The following is a 22500-nucleotide window of genomic DNA, read 5'->3' as shown; positions in this document are numbered from 1 at the left end:
GGTAGGCAAAAGAGTAAGATCCGCCCGCGTCAAGTTGGGCACCAGGTTCGAGTCATCTGAACAATTCAGAGGTCTCTCTAACCTGGCTATTGGTCCGAAATGCACTTCCTCTCAACAACGTACAATGCATTTCCGGTTTTTTGGAGTCATCGTAAAACAACGGCCATAGAAACGACTGATCGCACTTTCTTTAATTACCATGAACTATGCCATTACTGGTCGTATGTCAGCGAGGTGACGGCTCGCATCAATCGCAAACATCCTCGCCCTATTACCGTATCCAATGTCGTTAACAACATGAGCCCACCGTGGGACTGGGATATACAAATGGTCTACATTACTATCCTGGCCATTGCGAGAATGGTGATTTGGACGTCATGACTGCAAGGTGACCGAGGTTGTCTTTTTCTGATCAGGATCTGATCACTTTCTTTCAGCACCAACTATGGGTGAAGATCAGATGATGGAAGAAGGCTGCATCGAACAGTATTTTAAAGAAGAATACACGTAGCAAGTCTGTGTTTACGAAAAGGCGCCAAATTTGAATACGTGTTCCTCGCCTAAGTGTGGAGCGTGCAGTTCCGGCAGACCCACCCCAATCCTACTTTTAGCCTCTTAACTAGCCGAGTGAGTGTCCCATCCCTCCCCGACCAGGAAGCCTCCAAAATTCTCATCCCTTACTAATTGCAATTTGCCCCCCCCCCTTCTAAATTTCACCCACCTTGGAGAGAAAGAAATCAATCACTAACACCCTCCCCTCTCACCCACCAGTTTTTCTTTTCTCCCTTTCATCTCATCTAGAGGGCACTCCAACTTAGACACTGTCTCACAGGAATTCAGGTTCCTTCACAAACCAAAGTGAAACAGGCGGTCTATCGATTAGACGGGGTTTACTTTTGTATTGTTTTTTCGTCAACACAAATGAATTATTATAATATCATTATTATTATCTTTTTTGTTTTTACACGTCAATAAAAAATGTTTTGAATGATTAGGTTCTAAGTAGGACGTTCCCCAGTACGAATGGGTGAATGCGGTATTATGGTGAAAGAGGATACTAGCTAAGAGAACCTTTTGTTTAGTTCTAGAGGAACAAGGATGACCAGCGACTCCCATTTTCCCTCCACTTTTTGAGCTTTTTTTTTTATTTATGTTTGTATTTTTAACCTGAATAAAAGATTTGATACCTCAAAGTGTAGTATCTGTTCTGATGCCACACTTCATTTTTGGTTTTGGTTAATGGAGGAGAAATCTTTTATGACGGACACATTTTTTTATTTTTGTTATTAACCAGAGTGCCCCTTTTTGGGGAGATGGTTTCCCCCACATTAATAATCGACCTTGTGTCTAACTCTGCCCTTGTGGGGAAGCAAGTGAACAAAAAAAGTCAGCAAAGTCATATAAATGCTTCAGTTTAATTGTCCGTAATTTGTAATTAACTTACCAATTAACGGATCATTTACTAAGTTTCTGTCTATTACTCTCACTCTCTCTCTCATCACATATTGTTCAACACTCATTGCATTTGTCTATTCATCTTCCCTCTTACTCTCTTACTCGATGTATTTATCGTCCTGCTGATTAACTGTTGAAGATAATAAAACTAAATATAAAACTCAATATTCGAATGCAATTATAAACAAAAGATGTAGAGTTTGAGCATCTCAATGACGATCAAACAAAGACTGGTGGATATTCAAGATTGTAACTTGGTGGACAAGTCAAGTACAGATGGAACTTCATTTGCATTAAATATTGTTGGATTGCAGAAAAAATTGTGAATTTTATTTGAGAGAGTGCAGCCTTTATTATTTTGTTGATGTTAATAGTATCAAGCACGACATGAAGGTTGCCAACATCCTTCGTGAAAGTGATGCTAATGAACCGACAGGAACTGAACATGCTCTATCAAGTCATCAGTCATCATTGGATATCCTCATTCACTTTATCACGGCCATCTCCCCTAAATAGATGATGATCATCATCATAACCATGATGATGATGATGATAATGATAATGATGATTTGACATGTTTTTTTTTTCTTTTTAATCTGTAGAATTCTGATATTTTTGACGAAGATGGCAAGCTGTCCAAATCTTTCAGAGAGATATTAGAGGAACTCAGAGGTTAGTAGCATGTTGAAAACATTTCACATATTAGATTTTTAAAACGTATGCACACACACACACACACACACACACACACACAGATAAAAATAAGGAACAAACCAAGTCACACGTCCATCAACGTTTCGTCTTTATTATAAGACCTAATATATTGGGATGGTATTCAATGAATGATGTCCAAGTTTTGTTGTTTTTTATAAGTTTTTAAATGATTTGTTGAAAGTCTAAATACTTCTGTTTACTGTCATACAATAATGACGAAATGTTGGTGGACGTGTGTAATATATATATATATATATATATATATATATATATATATATATATATATATATATATATATATATATATATATATATATTATATACATATATATGACAATCTGTCCAAAAAGTGATTGGAGAGTTTAACTTTTTAATAAGTTTTTAATAATTTTCTTTGCATTGCAGATAAATGCAGGAAACTTATCCCGTGTGGGAGTAGTTAGATTTCTTATGGCCGACCTGGGGTGGAGTAGTGATTTTGTACGATTTATAGGATGTAGAAGGGAGTTGATATAGTCGATTGCTAAGCCCAACAGCAGATCACTTGAGAACAACTTGAGGTTAGGACATTAAGTGTATGTTGTGTGGCTGATATAATCCCGGTTGTATGGGGACAGGCAGCTAGGAATTAGGCAACACGATCAGGGAAATAAAATTGGAGCAGGTGTAGCAAGAGCAACCTTGCAGCCAATATGCGCCTCACATGTTTGGGGTTAATGTGAGATAAATTTCGTGGTTGAGTGAGATGATCGATAACGGGTTAACCACTTCAAACTCCCTAAGTATGAGGAATATATATATATATATATATATATATATATATATATATATATATATATATATATATATATATTTGGGGGTTTTGTGTATTGATATTCATATTAAAACCCCTATTTTTCTATTTATTTAAAAAAAGAAAATACAACTTTGTTATATATGCATTCATTCTGCAAAAGATCTAGCTAATTTGCATACTGCTGTAAACATGCATTTTAATTAATTCCCTATTAGTTTTTTTCGGGATTCTTATGGGATGATCATCTTTAGTTAACTATTACGTGTAATTATATTCATGCAGATATTCCACATGCTTGCATAATATTTGCGTAAAAACGTTATAGTAAACACAAAACACTTTCTATATATATGTATGCATGTTTGCGTGTATATTTTTGTTTTAAAATTTTTGCCTACCAATTGATCCACAGACATGAAACTTCATATATTATATATATATATATATATATATATATATATATATATATATATATATATATATATATATATATATATAAGGTAGTGCGAAACTTTATATATCGGTTTTAACTGGGGAAAATCGGTACAAACGTATGAAAATTAAAAAAAAAAATGAAATTTGCCAGGTGAAGATCGAACGACGGTATTACGAATATGCATACATAACGCAGTAGCTATTGGTTCATGTTTTAATTTTTAGCCTTGCGGCAAACTTCATAGCTCAGTCATTAACGGCAGAGGAAAAAATAAATTGTAAGCTAAACGTTTTGGTTTCGATTTTAAGTGATGGCGCACAGGCCATTTTTTTTTTTTTTTACTTTTTAAATCATTATTACATATTGGTAATAAATACAAAATCTGCATTAATCAAAATTATATATTATTATATTTAAGCGTATTTTACGACCGGGCAATGCTGGGCGTCCTACTAGTATGTAGTAAGAAAAGTTTGCTGAGATAGCATGGGATTAGTAATTGAAAAAAATCACGTGTACATTTATGGCCAAAGCATACGAGTATTTTTTACATATATATTACTTTAATGTTTGTGTTATCTTTCTTTTCCCTATTGCTGTATTATCTTTGCGTGACCCCCCCCCCCAAAAAAAAAGATTGTAGGAACAAACACCCCAACAGGTTTTACTGCCTTGTAAAAATATTTATTATTCTTACCACAAAACAGATTTGACATTCAAACTTGGTTGATTCAATTTAGAGCACCATAGATTTACAAACATTCACGGCTTAATTTTGTAATGAACTGAATTCCGATTATGCGTTCACCTTTTTATAATTTAACATGGTTTATGTTTGTGATATATTTGATTTAACATGATTTATGTTTGTGATATATTTGATTTAATATTATTTATGTTTGTGATATATTTGATTTAACATGATTTATGTTTGTGATATATTTGATTTAACATGATTTATGTTTGTGATATTTTTGATTCACCATGATTTATGTTTGTGATATATTTGATTTAATATGATTTATGTTTGTGATATATTTGATTCACCATGATTTATGTTTGTGATATATTTGATTTAATATGATTTATGTTTGTGATATATTTGATTTAACATGGTTTATGTTTGTGATATATTTGATTTAATATGATTTATGCTTGTGATATTTTTGATTCAACATGATTTATGTTTGTGATATATTTGATTTAACATGATTTATGTTTGTGATATATTTGATTTAACATGATTTATGCTTGTGATATATTTGATTTAATATGATTTATGTTTGTGATATTTTTGATTCACCATGATTTATGTTTGTGATATATTTGATTTAATATGATTTATGTTTGTGATATATTTGATTTAACATGATTTATGCTTGTGATATATTTGATTTAATATGATTTATGTTTGTGATATATTTGATTTAACATGATTTATGTTTGAGATATATTTGATTTAATATGATTTATGTTTGTGATATTTTTGATTTAACATGGTTTATGCTTGTGATATATTTGATTTAACATGATTTATGCTTGTGATATATTTGATTTAACATGGTTTATGTTTGTGATATATTTGATTTAACATGATTTATGTTTGTGATATATTTGATTTAACATGATTTATGCTTGTGATATCTTTGATTTAATATGATTTATGTTTGTGATATTTTTGATTTAATATTATTTATGTTTGTGATATATTTGATTTAATATGATTTATGTTTGTGATATATTTGATTTAATATGATTTATGCTTGTAATATATTTGATTTAATATGATTTACGTTTGTGATATATTTGATTTAATATTATTTATGTTTGTGATATATTTGATTTAATATGATTTATGTTTGTGATATATTTGATTTAATATGATTTATGCTTGTGATATATTTGATTTAATATGATTTATGTTTGTGATATATTTTATTTAATATTATTTATGCTTGTGATATATTTGATTTAACATGATTTATGCTTGTGATATATTTGATTTAATATGATTTATGTTTGTGATATATTTGATTTAATATGATTTATGCTTTTGATATATTTGATTTAATATGATTTATGTTTGTGATATATTTGATTTAATATGATTTATGCGTGTGATATATTTGATTTAACATGATTTATGTTTGTGATATATTTGATTTAATATGATTTATGTTTGTGATATATTTGATTTAATATGATTTATGCTTGTGATATATTTGATTTAATATGATTTATGCTTGTGATATATTAGATTTAACATGATTTATGTTTGTGATATATTTGATTTAATATGATTTATGTTTGTGATATATTTGATTTAACATGATTTATGTTTGTGATATATTTGATTTAACATGATTTATGCTTGTGATATATTTGATTTAATATGATTTATGTTTGTGATATATTTGATTTAATATGATTTATGTTTGTGATATATTTGATTTAATATGATTTACGTTTGTGATATATTTGATTTAATATTACTTATGCTTGTGAAATATTTGATTTAACATGATTTATGCTTGTGATATATTTGATTTAACATGCATCGTTCAAGTGGTTCAAATCAATAAATATGTTTTGCTTTTTTTACAGGGGCTTATATGGCTCGGAAGTTTAATAAAAAAGGTATGTAATAAGAAGAATGCCATTTAAACATGCAAAATGTACGAAAAGATAATTTCTCATTTTATGATAAAGCCTAAATTCTAACATAAAAATCTTTAAAAAAAAGGATGTGAAAGAGATTCGCACCTCGTTTAACAGAACTAAATCAAGGTATAATCAAGATATAAGTAAAATATAATTAAGATATAATTAAGATATAATTAAGATATAATCAAGATATAATCAAGATATAATCAAGATATAATTAAAATATTATTAAAATATAATTAAGATATAATCAAGATATAATTAAGATATAATCAAGATATAAATAAGATATAATCAAGATATAAATAAGATATAATCAAGATATAATCAAGATATAAGTAAGATATAATTAAGATATAATCAAGATATAAATAAGATATAATCAAGATATAAATAAGATATAATCAAGATATAAATAAGATATAATCAAGATATAAGTAAGATATAAGTAAGATATAAGTAAGATATAATTACGATTTAAACACAATATGAAATGGAGGGCCGGTTCTTTAAAACTGTGCAACGGTAGAAGGACGACTGGTCCAAGACCAATTAGCCAATTCGATTGTCAAAGTAGACATCCAGGTGTGAAACAAACTCTGTACTTCGCCAGATTAATCGAACTGCAAGAGAATGTGAAATCTGTTGTAAAAGCCTGCAAAACCTGTCAATCGATCGATTCGACACCTGTTAGCTGGACAAAAAGGAAACTGAGCTCAAAAGATAAATGGATCAGACTGGCGATGGATATAACTCACCACGACGGTGAGAATTTTTGACACTTTTTGATTGCAATCCATGTAGGTTTGCAGTATAGCAGTAGCTGTGTCAGTAAGCTTCGACTGCCGTCATCTGACAGTTGGGGAGTGTCTTCCTTGAGTGAAGCTCACTAATGAAGTTACTGATTGACAATGATACTGCATTTACTAGTGAGGAGTTCAAGAAATTTGTGGATAGTTGGGACGTGCATCTGCAGTTTCGATGTGCCTACTTGTTAAGTGGGAACAGGATCATTGAACAAAACCACAGAACTGTCAAGACGATCGCAACCAAGAAGGATTGTACAATGTCTGAGGCAGTCTACTGGTACAACGTCAGCTCCAAAAATGACGCTTCACCTTCCACAGCTCCGGCCGACATAGGTACCATGTAAGGGTGAAGGGCATTGAGCCAACTCATTACTGGAACTTGTAGTGATTGAGAAAAGTTTAAGAAGGGAGATGCCAGTTGAGTAAAAAACGCATAGCAGGTGTACGACAAGATTTGGTGCCAGGTACATGACTGAGGTAACCGATCCACAATCAGTGCGGGTTGATGAACCTTGTCATTGGATGACGAAAGCGAATCGGATTCGGAAATCAGTGAGACATCGCTCTGGTTTACACAAGCCTCATCAGTGACTCAGATATTAGCAGCATTCAGGTGGACGCAGACGCAGACGAACGCAGACGTAAGGATGAAACCTGTGTCATTCCTCTTTTAAAATGTCTGCTCATGTGGAATCAAGCTGCGGGGGGATCAAGATGGTAGTGCTCAGAACTTTTTGGACTAGTGATCTCGCAATGGGACAAAATCTCGCTGTTCGTGTGAAGATTAGGTGGGCCTTGACTGCATAAAAGTAGGCTGCGTGCAGAACGCAGGTAGACAGTTGTAATAGAATCCTTGGAGACTGTTGTTTGTCACTTTGCTTGCTTTTTGTTCTTTACTTTTTTGTGTTATATTTAACACCCAAAAATTAAACAGTTAAAATAAAACTTAAGAAATCTTTTAAAAAGAAAATGTTGTTCATACGTATATGAACTTGTGAGTTTTTACGACTTATAAGTTGTCGTTATATTTAGAAGTCCGCAACTGTGACTCGTATTGTTTGCTGGTACATAGGGGTTATGATTAAAGTTAGCAGCTATTAACACCATGCTGTTAATGAGATAGGTTTTGTGCAAAGTCGGGTCTCGTACTGCATTTCTTTTTTTTTTTTTTTTTTTTTTTTTTGACAGCGCTCACACTTTCGCTTATCTAAATACCATAAACCCTTTCTGGTTTCTTAAAGTCTGATATGGGCAACTAATCGCGATTGAGTATTTCATCCAATTTTTAACTTAATAATTTTTAACTTAATAAAAAATTTTAACTTAATAAAAAAATTTAACCTAATAAAAATGTTTAACCTAATAAAAATTTTTAACTTAATAAAAAATTTTAACTTAATAAAAAATTTTAACTTAATAATTTTTAACTTAATAAAAATTTCTAACTTAAGAAAATTTTTTAACTTAAGAAAATTTTTTAGCTTAATAATTTTAACTTAATAATTTTTAACTTAATAATTTTTAACTTAATAAAATTTTTTAACTTAATAAAAATTTTTAACTTAATAAAAATTTAATATTTAAGATATCGTTCCTCTTATGTTGCTGTTGTTGTTATTGTTGTTGTTATTCTTCTTGATGTTTAACATAAATCTTTTAAGAGCTAATTCACTAAATAAATCTATTTCTTTTTTGGCAGGTGGTGTGTCTAGCTTTGCTAGGAGTTATGAACCTAAAGGTACGTACTAAACAAGATATTATGTAAAATAATCACATTATATCTAATCTATAAAATAATGTTTACCCTATTTTAAAAGTTGGACATAAAGAGAAAGCTGACAAATCAAGTTTGATTCTAACTAGCCAATTTTCATTGCCATGTTATTTAGGTTAGTATAAACCATGTACTGTCTGTTTTTTATTTTTGCAAAAGAGATTTGTCAAAATGGCCACTGACTGCTTTTAATATGACCACAGTTGGTTTTTATCACGAAAGGACTTAACTTACTATTAAGAACCCTAACCGTATTTCACTTCGTCCCAATTAAGTCATACTCGCGTTTGGAGACTGACCTGTTTGTTTTCAGAATACGAGTGATATCCCTGCAACAAGCGAAATTCTCCATTCACAGACATCGCAATTACTGGTTGTTACTCTTCCTAGAAATTCACTAAAATTCAAGAAATCAACTTTTATGAAATTTTCAATATGTATTAATTAATGATCACGGCATCTAATGTAATAATTTTTTTAAACATTATTGAAAATATATTATTTTGTATAAACAAAAATACCTTTACATATATTATATTTTTTTAAACCCGCATGAATTTATTTTTGCGTATTTCATTAAAATACAGCACCATGAATGTTATCAATTAAAAAAAAAAATGATTTTAATAATATTTTCGTGAAAAATAATATAATAGCAAAACGTATTTCATATGATTTTAATATTTTCTCATTTAAATGTGATAATCTAATATTTCTCTGCACGTGTAAACATTAGCGTAAAAAATTTAATTGCGGTTTACTAATCGGTTTATTATTTACTAAAAAAAATTAAGAATGGGATAATTTCTACAAAAGATTACTGTAAAGTATGGGTGGATAGAACGACGAAAAAATGAAATGTAATTTTGTAACTTTCATTAATAAATAAGGATTTTCTCTCAAATTAGAATTCTATTTAATTGTTAATAAATAATTGTTTTAGCATATTTTTAATGGATAATAAAATTGAAGAATAAAACGGGTAATGAAATTGATAAATTTGACAAAGTATGCAGTTCGTATTGAAATAGATGTTTTGAAGTACATGTTGCAAAAAACTATGGAATACAGTAAAGTAACCCTTGCTACTTCGCAGTTCGATTATTACGGATTCGCTACTTCACGGGTTTTTCAGTATATCAATATCGCGGATTTCCACCATAAATCTATAAGAACCGTGATAATCGATTATTCAAAAATTAAAATTAATTAAAACATCAGAAATTGTGATAAAATCTAAAAATATTTTTAAGAATAATAACTAGAGCTATGACATATTCTTTTCCTTGTTTTGATTCTCAGGTATCCATTGATATCTTATATGTTTTTACGTAGAGTGATATGGTTCTCGGTTGATTGTGTCGAGAGTCAAAACAATGATAAGAATATTCTGTTGTCATAGTCCTAATAATAACTAATATTTAAAAGAAACACTAAAATACAAGTACTGGAACATGGTCGCCCTACACTCGGTTTCTCGGTTTGCTAGCCGCATCAAGAAGCGTAGCGTAGCATCTATGCGAGCAAGACTGAGGTCACTTGTATGGAGATCTGTGATTGGTTCATGGAGAACTAGATGGCGAATGAGAACATCGTAACTTGTAAAGAGTTACTTGATTGGCGTTTCACTTAATGTGTGCCGTGTGAGATTTTCATTGTAATTTTTGTGAACTTTATTCCAGTGTAAATCATTTGTAATGGCTCCTAAACGTCTTGCTACCTCCAAGGCTGACAGCAAACCTAAGAAACAGCATATGATGGTGTCTATCCCCGAGAAAATTAAATTTCTCGGCATGCTTAAGGAAGGAAAATTAAATTTCTCGACATGTTTAAGGAAGGAAAATTAAATTTCTTGACATGCTTCAGGAAGGAAAATTAAATTTCTCGACATGCTTAAGGAAGGAAAATGAAATTTCTCGACATGCTTAAGGAAGGAAAATGAAATTTCTCGACATGCTTCAGGAAGGAAAATTTAATTTCTCGACTAAGAAAGCAAAATTAAATTTCTTGACATGCTTAAGAAAGCAAAATTAAATTTCTCGACATGCTTAAGAAAGCAAAATTAAATTTCTCGACTAAGGAAGGAAATTTAAATTTCTCGACATGCGTCAGGAAGTAAAATTAAATTTCTCGACATGCGTCAGGAAGTAAAATTAAATTTCTCGACATGCTTCAGGAAGTAAAATTAAATTTCTCGGCATGCTTCAGGAAGTAAAATTAAATTTCTCGACATGCGTCAGGAAGTAAAATTAAATTTCTCGACATGCTTCAGGAAGGAAAATGAAATTTCTCGACATGCGTCAGGAAGTAAAATGAAATTTCTCGACATGCTTCAGGAAGTAAAATTAAATTTCTCGACATGCGTCAGGAAGTAAAATTAAATTTCTCGACATGCTTCAGGAAGTAAAATGAAATTTCTCGGCATGCTTCAGGAAGTAAAATTAAATTTCTCGACATGCGTCAGGAAGTAAAATTAAATTTCTCGACATGCTTCAGGAAGTAAAATTAAATTTCTCGACATGCGTCAGGAAGTAAAATTAAATTTCTCGACATGCGTCAGGAAGTAAAATTAAATTTCTCGACATGCTTCAGGAAGTAAAATTAAATTTCTCGGCATGCTTCAGGAAGGAAAATGAAATTTCTCAATATACTTAAACGTTCGCAGTCGTCGGTCGCCATTTCAGTGTGAACGAATCCACAGTTCGTTCTATAACGAAAGAGGAGGTTAAGATTAAGAGAACTTGTGCCATAACCTTTAATAAAACAAAAAAGCGACTTGTAACTCAACGGAACAAAGCAATTGTGAAGATGAATACGACATTATCTTTATGGATAAGCGACTGTAGAAAGAAAAATTGTTGGACACAAACATGATCTAGACAAAGGCACGGAAACTTTACGAAGTGTATGCTGTCTAAGTTCCACAGAAACGACAAGAAGGTGATGAAGAAATAGAAGACGGAGAAGACCCTGACAATGCGCAATCAGACCCATCCACCCGATCTACAAAGAAAAAAGCACAGTTTGCCGTTAGCAAAGGGTAGTTTACCAAATTCCAGAAACGATACGGACTCAAAAGCGTAGCAATGCATGACGATGCTGCTTGTACGGATAAAGCGAGGCTGTTTTTGCAGATAAGGCGAGGCTGTTTTTGCAGATAAGGCGAGGCTGTTTTTGCAGATAAGGCGAGGCTGTTTTTGCAGATAAGGCGAGGCTGTTTTTGCAGATAAGGCGAGGCTGTTTTTGCAGATAAGGCGAGGCTGTTTTTGCAGATAAAGCGAGGCTGTTTTTGCAGATAAGGCGAGGCTGTTTTTGCAGATAAGGCGAGGCTGTTTTTGCAGATAAGGCGAGGCTGTTTTTGCAGATAAGGCGAGGCTGTTTTTGCAGATAAGGCGAGGCTGTTTTTGCAGATGAGGCGAGGCTGTTTTTGCAGATAAAGCGAGGCTGTTTTTGCAGATAAGGCGAGGCTGTTTTTGCAGATAAGGCGAGGCTGTTTTTGCAGATAAGGCGAGGCTGTTTTTGCAGATAAGGCGAGGCTGTTTTTGCAGATAAGGCGAGGCTGTTTTTGCAGATAAGGCGGCTGCGGATAAGGCGGCTGATACGTTCTTCCCAAGCAAGTTTTTAACATGGACGAAACTGACTTATTTTGAAAACGGATGCCATCCTGTATGTTCCTTTTCAAGGAGGAAGCCAGAGCCTCTGGTTTTAAAGCCTATAAAGATTGCATTACCCTCGTCATGTGCGGCAATGCGCAAGTGTTGAAGCCAGCACTCATTTACAAATCCCAAAACCCAAGGGCGCTGAAGCATAAGAACAAGAATTGCCTTCCCATCCATTGGATGATCAATCCTAGGGGCTGGATAATGAAGGTGCTGACAAGTTACTGGTTCCATCAATGTTTTATCCCGCACGTGAAAATCTATCTCCTGGAAAAAAAAACCCTTCCGTTCAAAGTCCTGCTGCTTATGAATAATGCTTGTGGCCATGTAACAAACTTGACGTTCCCTGAAGTCCAAGCGAGGTTTTTGCCACCTAACATTACCTCCTTAACAGGGAGTTATTATGGCGTTTAAAAGTGCACGATAAATGCCCTGGCAGACCTTGTTGCTAAAGTGGACGATGCGCACGCAGAAGAAGACTTCAACCTGAAGGCATACTGGCACATGTACACAATTGCTATGTGCCTTAAAAATATCCAGAAGTCGTTGGAAGAGATGAAGCCTCCCATTATTAACTCCAGCTGGAAGAAGCTATGGCCTGAGATCGTCTACGATGACGAAGGATTCACGCCTACCGAAATCAAGCATTCGGCGGTAAAAAAAAAAAGGGCTGCAAAGTTGGCTGCTATTCTTGGTAGTGAAGGATTTTCCGGCATGACTATGGACGACGTCGACTGCCACTCCCGGGAGCTAACTAAAGAGGACTTGGAAGAACTAACGAAGTCAGCTAACGAAGAGGAAGACGATTCGAAAGAGGAAGACGATTCGAAAGAGGGAGAGAAAGAAGATCCTGTTCCGGGACTAACTTTAGAACGGATCTCGACCATTTTCAGGTTATTGAAAGAGGCGCAAGCAATTTTACGGGAATATGATGATATGATATGGCCTCTGCAATTCTGCAACAGTCTGGACGGTGCTTATGCAGCCGTATGTATGAGGTCGTTTTAGAAAAAAATGAAGAACGACGGTAGTTATCGATCACCATGCGTTTCGCGCGCAGTGATACCCATCGCCCCCTTCATCGTCATAATATTAATTGCGCAGTCAAATCATTATCATTGTCATCATCATCATCGTCGTCGTCGTCGTAGCCTAGGCAATCATTCAACTTTAAGAATCCTTCATCGTCCAAGTTGACGTTTTCTTCACATAGTTTTGTTTTTTGTTTAGTTCTTTAAATAATTATTTGGCTCTCTATTTTGTAATTTTTGTTTCAAATAAAAACTTTTTTCATACGTAAATACCTTATTGTAAAGGTTCTCTGCCTCTATTTGCTTAAATTATTTTTTTAATTTTATTTTAATAATTATTTCTTTAATTTGTAATTTCATTTTAGAAATAGATGTGCTATACATATGTATGTATGGTACAGTTTAAAATGAAATCGGAGAAGTGTACGGCGAAGCGAACGTCTCTCTATTCTGTTCTGTGTATTTGGGATTGTTTTACTCTTTTATTCATGTTGAATTCACCTATTCGTAACAACCATCATCGTCGTCGTCATGAACGTTGAGGAGTTGTGCCGTTATGAACGCGTTTTCATTTTAAAAACTGTACAACCGGCGAAGCGAACGTCTATCTATTATATCTTCTGTGTATTTGGAATTGTTTTACTCTTTTATTCATGTTCAATTCACCTATTCGTAACAATCATCATCATGAAATGCTCCTTCATATATATTCTACATGTACGTGTATATGTACGTGTGTGTGCATATGTATGTAAATGCGTGAATTTATGAATGTATGAGTATATGTGCATGTTGTCATGTGTATTTGTTCTTGCGTATGTATGTTTGCGTGCATCTGTTTATATGCATGCTTGTATGTGCACGTGTATATCTTTATTTCGATATGTGTGTGGGGTGGAAAGGGCCCCCAAAAGCCCTGTTAAGGCAACCCCTCTTGGTGAAGCAAATCTCTGATTTAAAAAACAAAAATGCATAAAGCGGGAGACCAGTACCCGCATTAAGCTGGTCTGCAGTTTGATTTGTTGCTGGCTATCTTGCTCATGCTTGTTGCTGGATCTCGACATTTTGAACCGAGAGAAAGACTTAGCTGTCGTACAAAGCTAAAACTCTTTGTATAGATACTTCCTCAGGCATTTGTTTCTAAAATTTGTTTATAAAAATTGTCCGTGGCGATGGAAAAATTGTCACGTGTGTAGCCCTGAAATGCTGGAAGCATGTAATAATTGATCTGCCATCATTCTATATATGCATATGTGTGTGTATGTATGTATGTTAATATATGTACTAGTGTATGTATGTGTATGTATACCCATTTGTATATGTATGTGTGTATATATTTTTATTTATTTATTTATTGTGTATACATGTTTATGTATGTTTGTATGTATATACGTATATATATTTGTGCGTATGTATATGTATATATGCATATATATGTATGTGTATAGGTGCATATATATGTATGTGTACGTATATGTGGGTAACTTCATGTGTGTGTATGTATGTATATGTGCATACATGTGTACGTATATGTATGTGAATATGTATGTATATGTGTGTATGTATTTGTATATGATAGTATATATGTGTATGCATATATATGTATATGTGTATGCATATGTGTATGTATATGTTTGTATGTATGTGTTATACTGTTATATGTATTGTGTATGTATGGATGTATGGATGTGTGTATATGCATATATATATGTATGTATGCCAAGGACCGTCTTCAATGTCATGTCTGCTTGAGCGTGTGAATTCGCTAGCAGGACTAAAAAAAAAAAGAAGGTTATTTTCGGGCTCATGGACTTTCAGTGACCGAAGGAGTGGCACTCGTCTGACAAGACGTTGCAATCATGTATGTTACATGTATTACCACACTAACTAGTTGCATGTATGTACATGCGTGATTCTCAAGTGTATTTATGTACAGTACTGAACTGTAATAGTGTGCTGTACAACCTAACAAGTGTTACAATCTTTCTATTATAATTCATATAGTAAAGGGTGGGTTAGAAACATTCATTATATTAGTTTTAAACAGCCTATAAACAATAAAATAAGGTAAACATAATGGTTCTGTCCTACGTCGTGGATTTTCAGAATATCACGAGTAGCCTCGGTCCCTATCTACTGTAATATTCGAGGGAATACTGTAAACGGATGTCGTAAATAATTTTAATGTATTATTGAAAATATATATATACAAAGTAAAATATTAATCTATTTTAGATAAAAAAAAAATATTATTTTGTACATTGAAAAATATTCGCATTAATTTCCTTTTTTATTAAAACAAAATTAAATTAATTGAACAAAATTATTATAATAAGCGTATTCCATATTTCTTTTGCAAATTAGTGTGTAATTCAAATTTCAATATGTTTGGGGACGCATTTTGAACACAACGGGTTTTTGGGATAATTATGCAATTTTTAGTAAAAAAAAAAACAGTATATATATATATATATATATATATATATATATATATATATATATATATATATATATATATATATATATATATATATATATACTAGCAAAAGTACCCGTCGTTGAATGGGTTCAAAAACAGCCTACAGAAAATGGACTCTGATTTATGAAAGTATGATAGGTTATGAAAAGGAAGGGTTGTAAAGAGATAGCTTCGAATTTGGGGGCATCAAAACCAAAGCAAAATATGATGAAAGTAAAAATAAAATAGATAAACCTCATGATTTATTATAGCATACCTGTTCCCACTGAAACACTTATCACAATATTCTGTGGATCTATATTAAAAAAACCTTGTTAAACTTTGTGACATATTTCCATTCTATGGACGTAAGCCGCGAACGAACACCCCATAATTTTATTATACCATATTTCTATATATATAGATATAAAAAGTCTTTATTAAAGTTTGTGCCTACTTCCTTTTTATGGGAGCCAGGCGCGAACGCAGACCCTACAATTTTATTATACCATCCCTATTAAAGTACAAACATACTTATCAAGGTATTATTATGTAACTCTATATCAAAAACATTGTAAAAGTGTTTTTTTTTAATTTTGTATTGCCATACTTTGTGGACCAGGCGCGTACGCAAACCCCACAATTTTAATGAATCATAATTATGCCAGATCAAACATATCCATTCCTGTGTTTCGATACATCTTCTATCATTATATGGGATCAGTTTTCTATAACATTAATTCATATAGGCGTCCATTCGTGACCACACACACACATAGACGTTCAGCTTTATATTATAGAAGATATATATGCAGTCCTGGTCAAAATCATAAAACCACTACAGAAAGTATATAATCGCATATAATCGAATTTTCAATCAAACAAATGGTTGAAATAATTACAAAATGGAAAATAAGATGGAAAAAAATCAAATCTGCTTCATTCGAAACCTATATATATATATATATATATATATATATATATATATATATATATATAATATATAATATATATATATATAATATATATATATATAATAAATATATATATATATAGTATATATTATAAATATAATACATATATATAATATATATAATAAAATATATATAATATAATGTATATAATATATATTATATATAATATATAATATAATATATATAATAAATATATATATATATAGTATATATTATAAATATAATACATATATATAATATATATAATAAAATATATATAATATAATGTATATAATATATATTATATATAATATATAATATAATATATATAATATATATATAATAAATATATATATAATATATATATAATATACATATAATATATAGATTATATATAAAATAATTATATGTAATATATATAAAATATATATATACAATAGATATATAATATATATGTACAATATATATATAATATATATGCACAATATATATATAATATATATGCACAATATATAAAATATATATAATATATATATATAACATATACATTTATCATATATATGTACAATATATATATATAATATATATACGTTATATATATACCATATATGAACAATATATATACAATAAATATATTATATATATAATAGATATATGTATAATAAATATATATAATATATACATATCAAATATTTATATAATATATATAAAATATATACATATATAATATGTATATATTATATATGTATATATATAATATATATATAATAAATATAAATAATATATACATATATAATATTTATATAATATATGTAAAATATATACATATAAATATATATATATTATATATGAACATATATATAATATATACATATACTGCATCTATATATTATATATATAATATATATAATATATATAATATATACATATAACATATACATATAATATATACATATAATGTATCTATATAATATATATATAATATATACATCATATATACATATATAATATATATTATATATGTATATATATAATATATATATTATATATACATATAATATATATATAATATATACATACATAATATATACATATCATATATACATACATATTATATATAAAATATATATATATAATATATATATAATATACAGTGTGTCCGTAAAGTTACCATACAGTCTTATTGTTTTATTGTATTATATTTGTATTAATAGTTAATATTTATTTTTATGTAGCTGTAGGGTGTCTGTATAGTATATATAATATATATATGTATAATATATATATAATGTATATTATATATAATATATACAATATATATAGTATATATTATATATATAATATATATATAATATCTATATATGATATATGTATAATGTATGTATATAATATATAATATATATATTTAAATATATAATATATATAATATATATACATAAATATATATATAAATATATATAATGTGCATATATTAATATATATATATATATGAATATAAATATATATACAATGTATATATATAAATATATATATATAATATATATAATATATATACAATATATATATATATATATAATATATATGATATATATACAATATTTATAATATATACAATATATAAATATATATAATATATATATATATATAATATATATATATATATAATATATATACAATATATATATATAATATACATAATATATATAACATATATAATATATGTATATGTAATATATATATGTAATATATATTTATAATATATATGATATATATTATATATGTATATATAATATATATATAATATATATAATATATACAGATAATATACACATATAATATATATAATATAAATGTAATATATACATAATATATACATATATTGCATATATATTATATATGTATATATAATATATATAATAAATATAATATATGTAAAATATATATAATATAAATGTAATATATACATGATATATACATATATAGCATATATATTATATATGTATATATAATATATATAATAAATATAATATATATAAAATATATATAATATATAATATATATAATATATGTATATATATAATATATAATATATATATTATATAATATATATACATATAATATAATATATATATATATAATATATAATATATAAAATGTATATATAATATATATAATATATATACTATTATATATATAATATATAATATATATTATATATAATATATACAATGGATATAATATATATAATATATATATATAATATATATACAATATATATAATATATATACAACATACATATATATAATATATATAATATATATGATATATAAATATATATTTTAATATATACAATGTATAGAATATTTATATAATATATATAATATATATAATATATACACATATAATATTTATGTAATATATATATAATATATACATATATAATATATATTTGATATATATAATATATATTTAATATTTATATAATATATATAAAATATATACGCATATAATATATATATTATATATGTATATATATATATAATATGTACTTATATACATTTACATGTATATATAATATATATATATAATATACATATATAATATATATAATATACATATAATATATATTTATATATAATATATACATATATAATATATATATAATATATGCATATAATATATATTTATATATAATATATACACATAATATATATAATATATATACATATACTATATATATGTAAATGTATATATAATATATATATAATATATACATAATATATACATATATATTATATGTATATAATATAGATAATATATATTCATATATAATGTATATAATATATATAATATATATATAATATATATATAATATATATATAATATGCGCCGAGGCGCACAAAGAGAATAATGCACGACGTTGATCTAAGGGAAACCAAACCGATTAGACAACACCCGTATCGCTTGAGCCCGAAAAAACCGAAGATTATTGTCGCGGAGCTTAATACTACAAGAATGTTATATAGATATTAGACACGTCAAAGGAATAGATAATACGATAGCAGACCCCTTGTCAAGAAAATATGAATTAGAATCAAAAAAAGAAAAAGGAGGAAACGAAGGAAAACCACAAATTAGATATAGAAAGGTGAGAAAACGAGAAGAAAAGAAGATAGTAGCTTACGTAGAACCTCCTCCTCTTTCCTTTTTTTCTTTTATGGAAGAGGGTGTTAGGAGAAACATACATACCCCCTACTTATATCATAATGGATATATAGATATGAGCCATACAAACCCTTCCAATCAAGCCAGACAGACCTACCCTTCCCCCTTCCAAGTCCAGCAGCAGACCTTCCCTTCCTAAGTTGAACAGCGATCAATCGAACGACAGAACCTCTCCCTCCCTCACTGATCAACTATAAGCAGCAGTCAAACACCCACGCAAACATAGGTAACCATGACAACCGACATCAGGCGATCATGACGTTAAGCGGGGAAAGAAATCGCGAGAAAATTTTAGTTTCAAGCTGACAACCGTTGTGAAACGACGGCAATATTTTCTGCTCCCGAAAAAGCAGGAATATGCACCCGCGTGGACGACGAATGGTGACCGACAAATGATCAGCTCAACTCAACTTGGCGGACGGCCATGAGACCAAAAAGGGACATTTACTCCAACATGGAATTACCTTGGTCAACATAATTTAACGAGAGCCATTCTACCCGAGAACTTTGTCAGGACAAACTGCATATCGAAGATGACGCAGAAAGAAAAAGAAGTGATAAAGAAAACTAAGGACATTATCACGTCATCGAAATGCGCACGTAAGAGGAAAAACTCCCACCAAAAAAGCTAAGTATCGTTCGATATCCATTCTCTCATATTTCACCCCACCCCCCTCAGCCTGCTCAGTGACAGTCGAGTTCTTTCCGTGAAATAAATTCTTCCCGCACCAAGCATAAAGGTGAAAGAATTGGAAAAAGAAAAGAAAGATAAGGAGAGAAAGAACATTGTTACCTAACTTTAACTTTGATTGTTCTAATGTTTGTTTCAACTGTGACTTTATGCATTATCAAAAGAAAAGAGAAATCATAACCCAATCCCAACCTGATATTGTCTGCAACCCGTCTTTCATTTTGATTATCCTAATATTTTGTTTGGTCTGTGTCTATATGTTTTGCCAAAGCCTGTGACCCGAATTGAATTTTGAATATTCTAATATTTTGTTTTAACTGTTACTCTGTGTTTTAGCAAAAAAAAGAAAGAAAAGGAGAGAAAAAGAAGAGAAAAAATAATATATCTCCAATAATGAGCCCCCCCCCACCCTGATCTGAATTTGTCTGTGACTGGAATCTCATTATGACTGTTTTAATATTTTTATTTCCTTCATTTGTTTTTTTTGTTTGAATAATAATTTTATATATTTTAACGTTATTCATTTGTTGTCCAACCTTTTTCATTCCCTGCAATCTTTATTATTAAACGTCAATGTTATCGGCCGGCAAAATTCCATACTTTTTCTCTTTCTTACGACGTGTATTTGGGTATAGAATTTTTTGCGAAAATCCGAACCCCTAGGCTAGACCCGGCACATGTAATCATATATATATAATATATATATATATATATCATATGTAATATACATAAATATAATATATATAATATATGTATATATAATATAATATATATATAATATATATATAATATACATATATATAATATACATATAATATACATATATATAATATACATACAATATATAATATACATATATATATAATATATATAAAATATACATATCTAAAATATACATATATAGTATATATATAATATACATATCTATAATATACATATATAATATGTATATATAATATACATATCTATAATATACATATATAATATATATATAGTATACATATCTATAATATACATATATAATATATATATAGTATACATATCTATAATATACATATATAATATATATATAGTATAAATATCTATAATATACCTATAAAATATATATATATTTAATACACATATCTTTAATATACATATATAATATATATATATATAATATACATGTATATAATATAGACAACATATATATCATATATAATAAATATATAATATATATAATGCATATATATAATATTTATATAATACCCATATATATATAATATATATAACACATATATATAATATATAATATATATATAATACATATATATAATATATAAAATACATATATATATTATATAATATAAAAAATATATATTACATATGTATATAATACTTATATATAATACATATATATATAATATATAATACATACATAATAAAAATAATACATGTATATATAATATATGATGCATATATAATATATATATAATAAATATATATATAATATACAATATATATATAACATATATAATACATATATATAATATATGTACTATATACAACACATATATATAATATATATATGATATATGCAAGGTATATAATACATATATATAATATATATATAAGACATATATATAGTATATATAATACATATATACATATATATATATTATAAATAATACATATATACATATATATAATATATATAATACATATATACATACATATAATATATATAATACATATATATGTATAATACATATGTATATCGATATATGATACATATATATGTATAATACATATATATATATATAATACATATAGATATATAATACATACATATACA

General features: G+C 28.4%; 1 protein-coding gene across 4 annotated transcripts in view; it reads left to right on the top strand.

The window, feature by feature from the left end:
- Positions 1–22500, top strand: part of LOC145269291 (uncharacterized) — a 200957-nt gene that overhangs the window by 2158 nt on the left and 176299 nt on the right. For all 4 annotated transcript variants that reach the window (XM_080124976.1, XM_080124979.1, XM_080124978.1 and 1 more), the window contains exons 2-4: positions 2058–2127; positions 6006–6038; positions 8574–8612. In XM_080124976.1, coding sequence (XP_079981102.1) covers positions 2058–2127; positions 6006–6038; positions 8574–8612 — 142 coding nt within the window. The remainder of the gene's footprint in view (positions 1–2057; positions 2128–6005; positions 6039–8573; positions 8613–22500) is intronic.

Source organism: Euprymna scolopes, chromosome 45, assembly GCF_053919585.1.
Source record: "Euprymna scolopes isolate OS-2025 chromosome 45, ASM5391958v1, whole genome shotgun sequence".
NCBI lineage: Eukaryota > Metazoa > Mollusca > Cephalopoda > Sepiida > Sepiolidae > Euprymna > Euprymna scolopes.
Note: the sequence above shows the minus strand (reverse complement) of the source record. Positions and strands in the feature narration are given on the sequence as shown.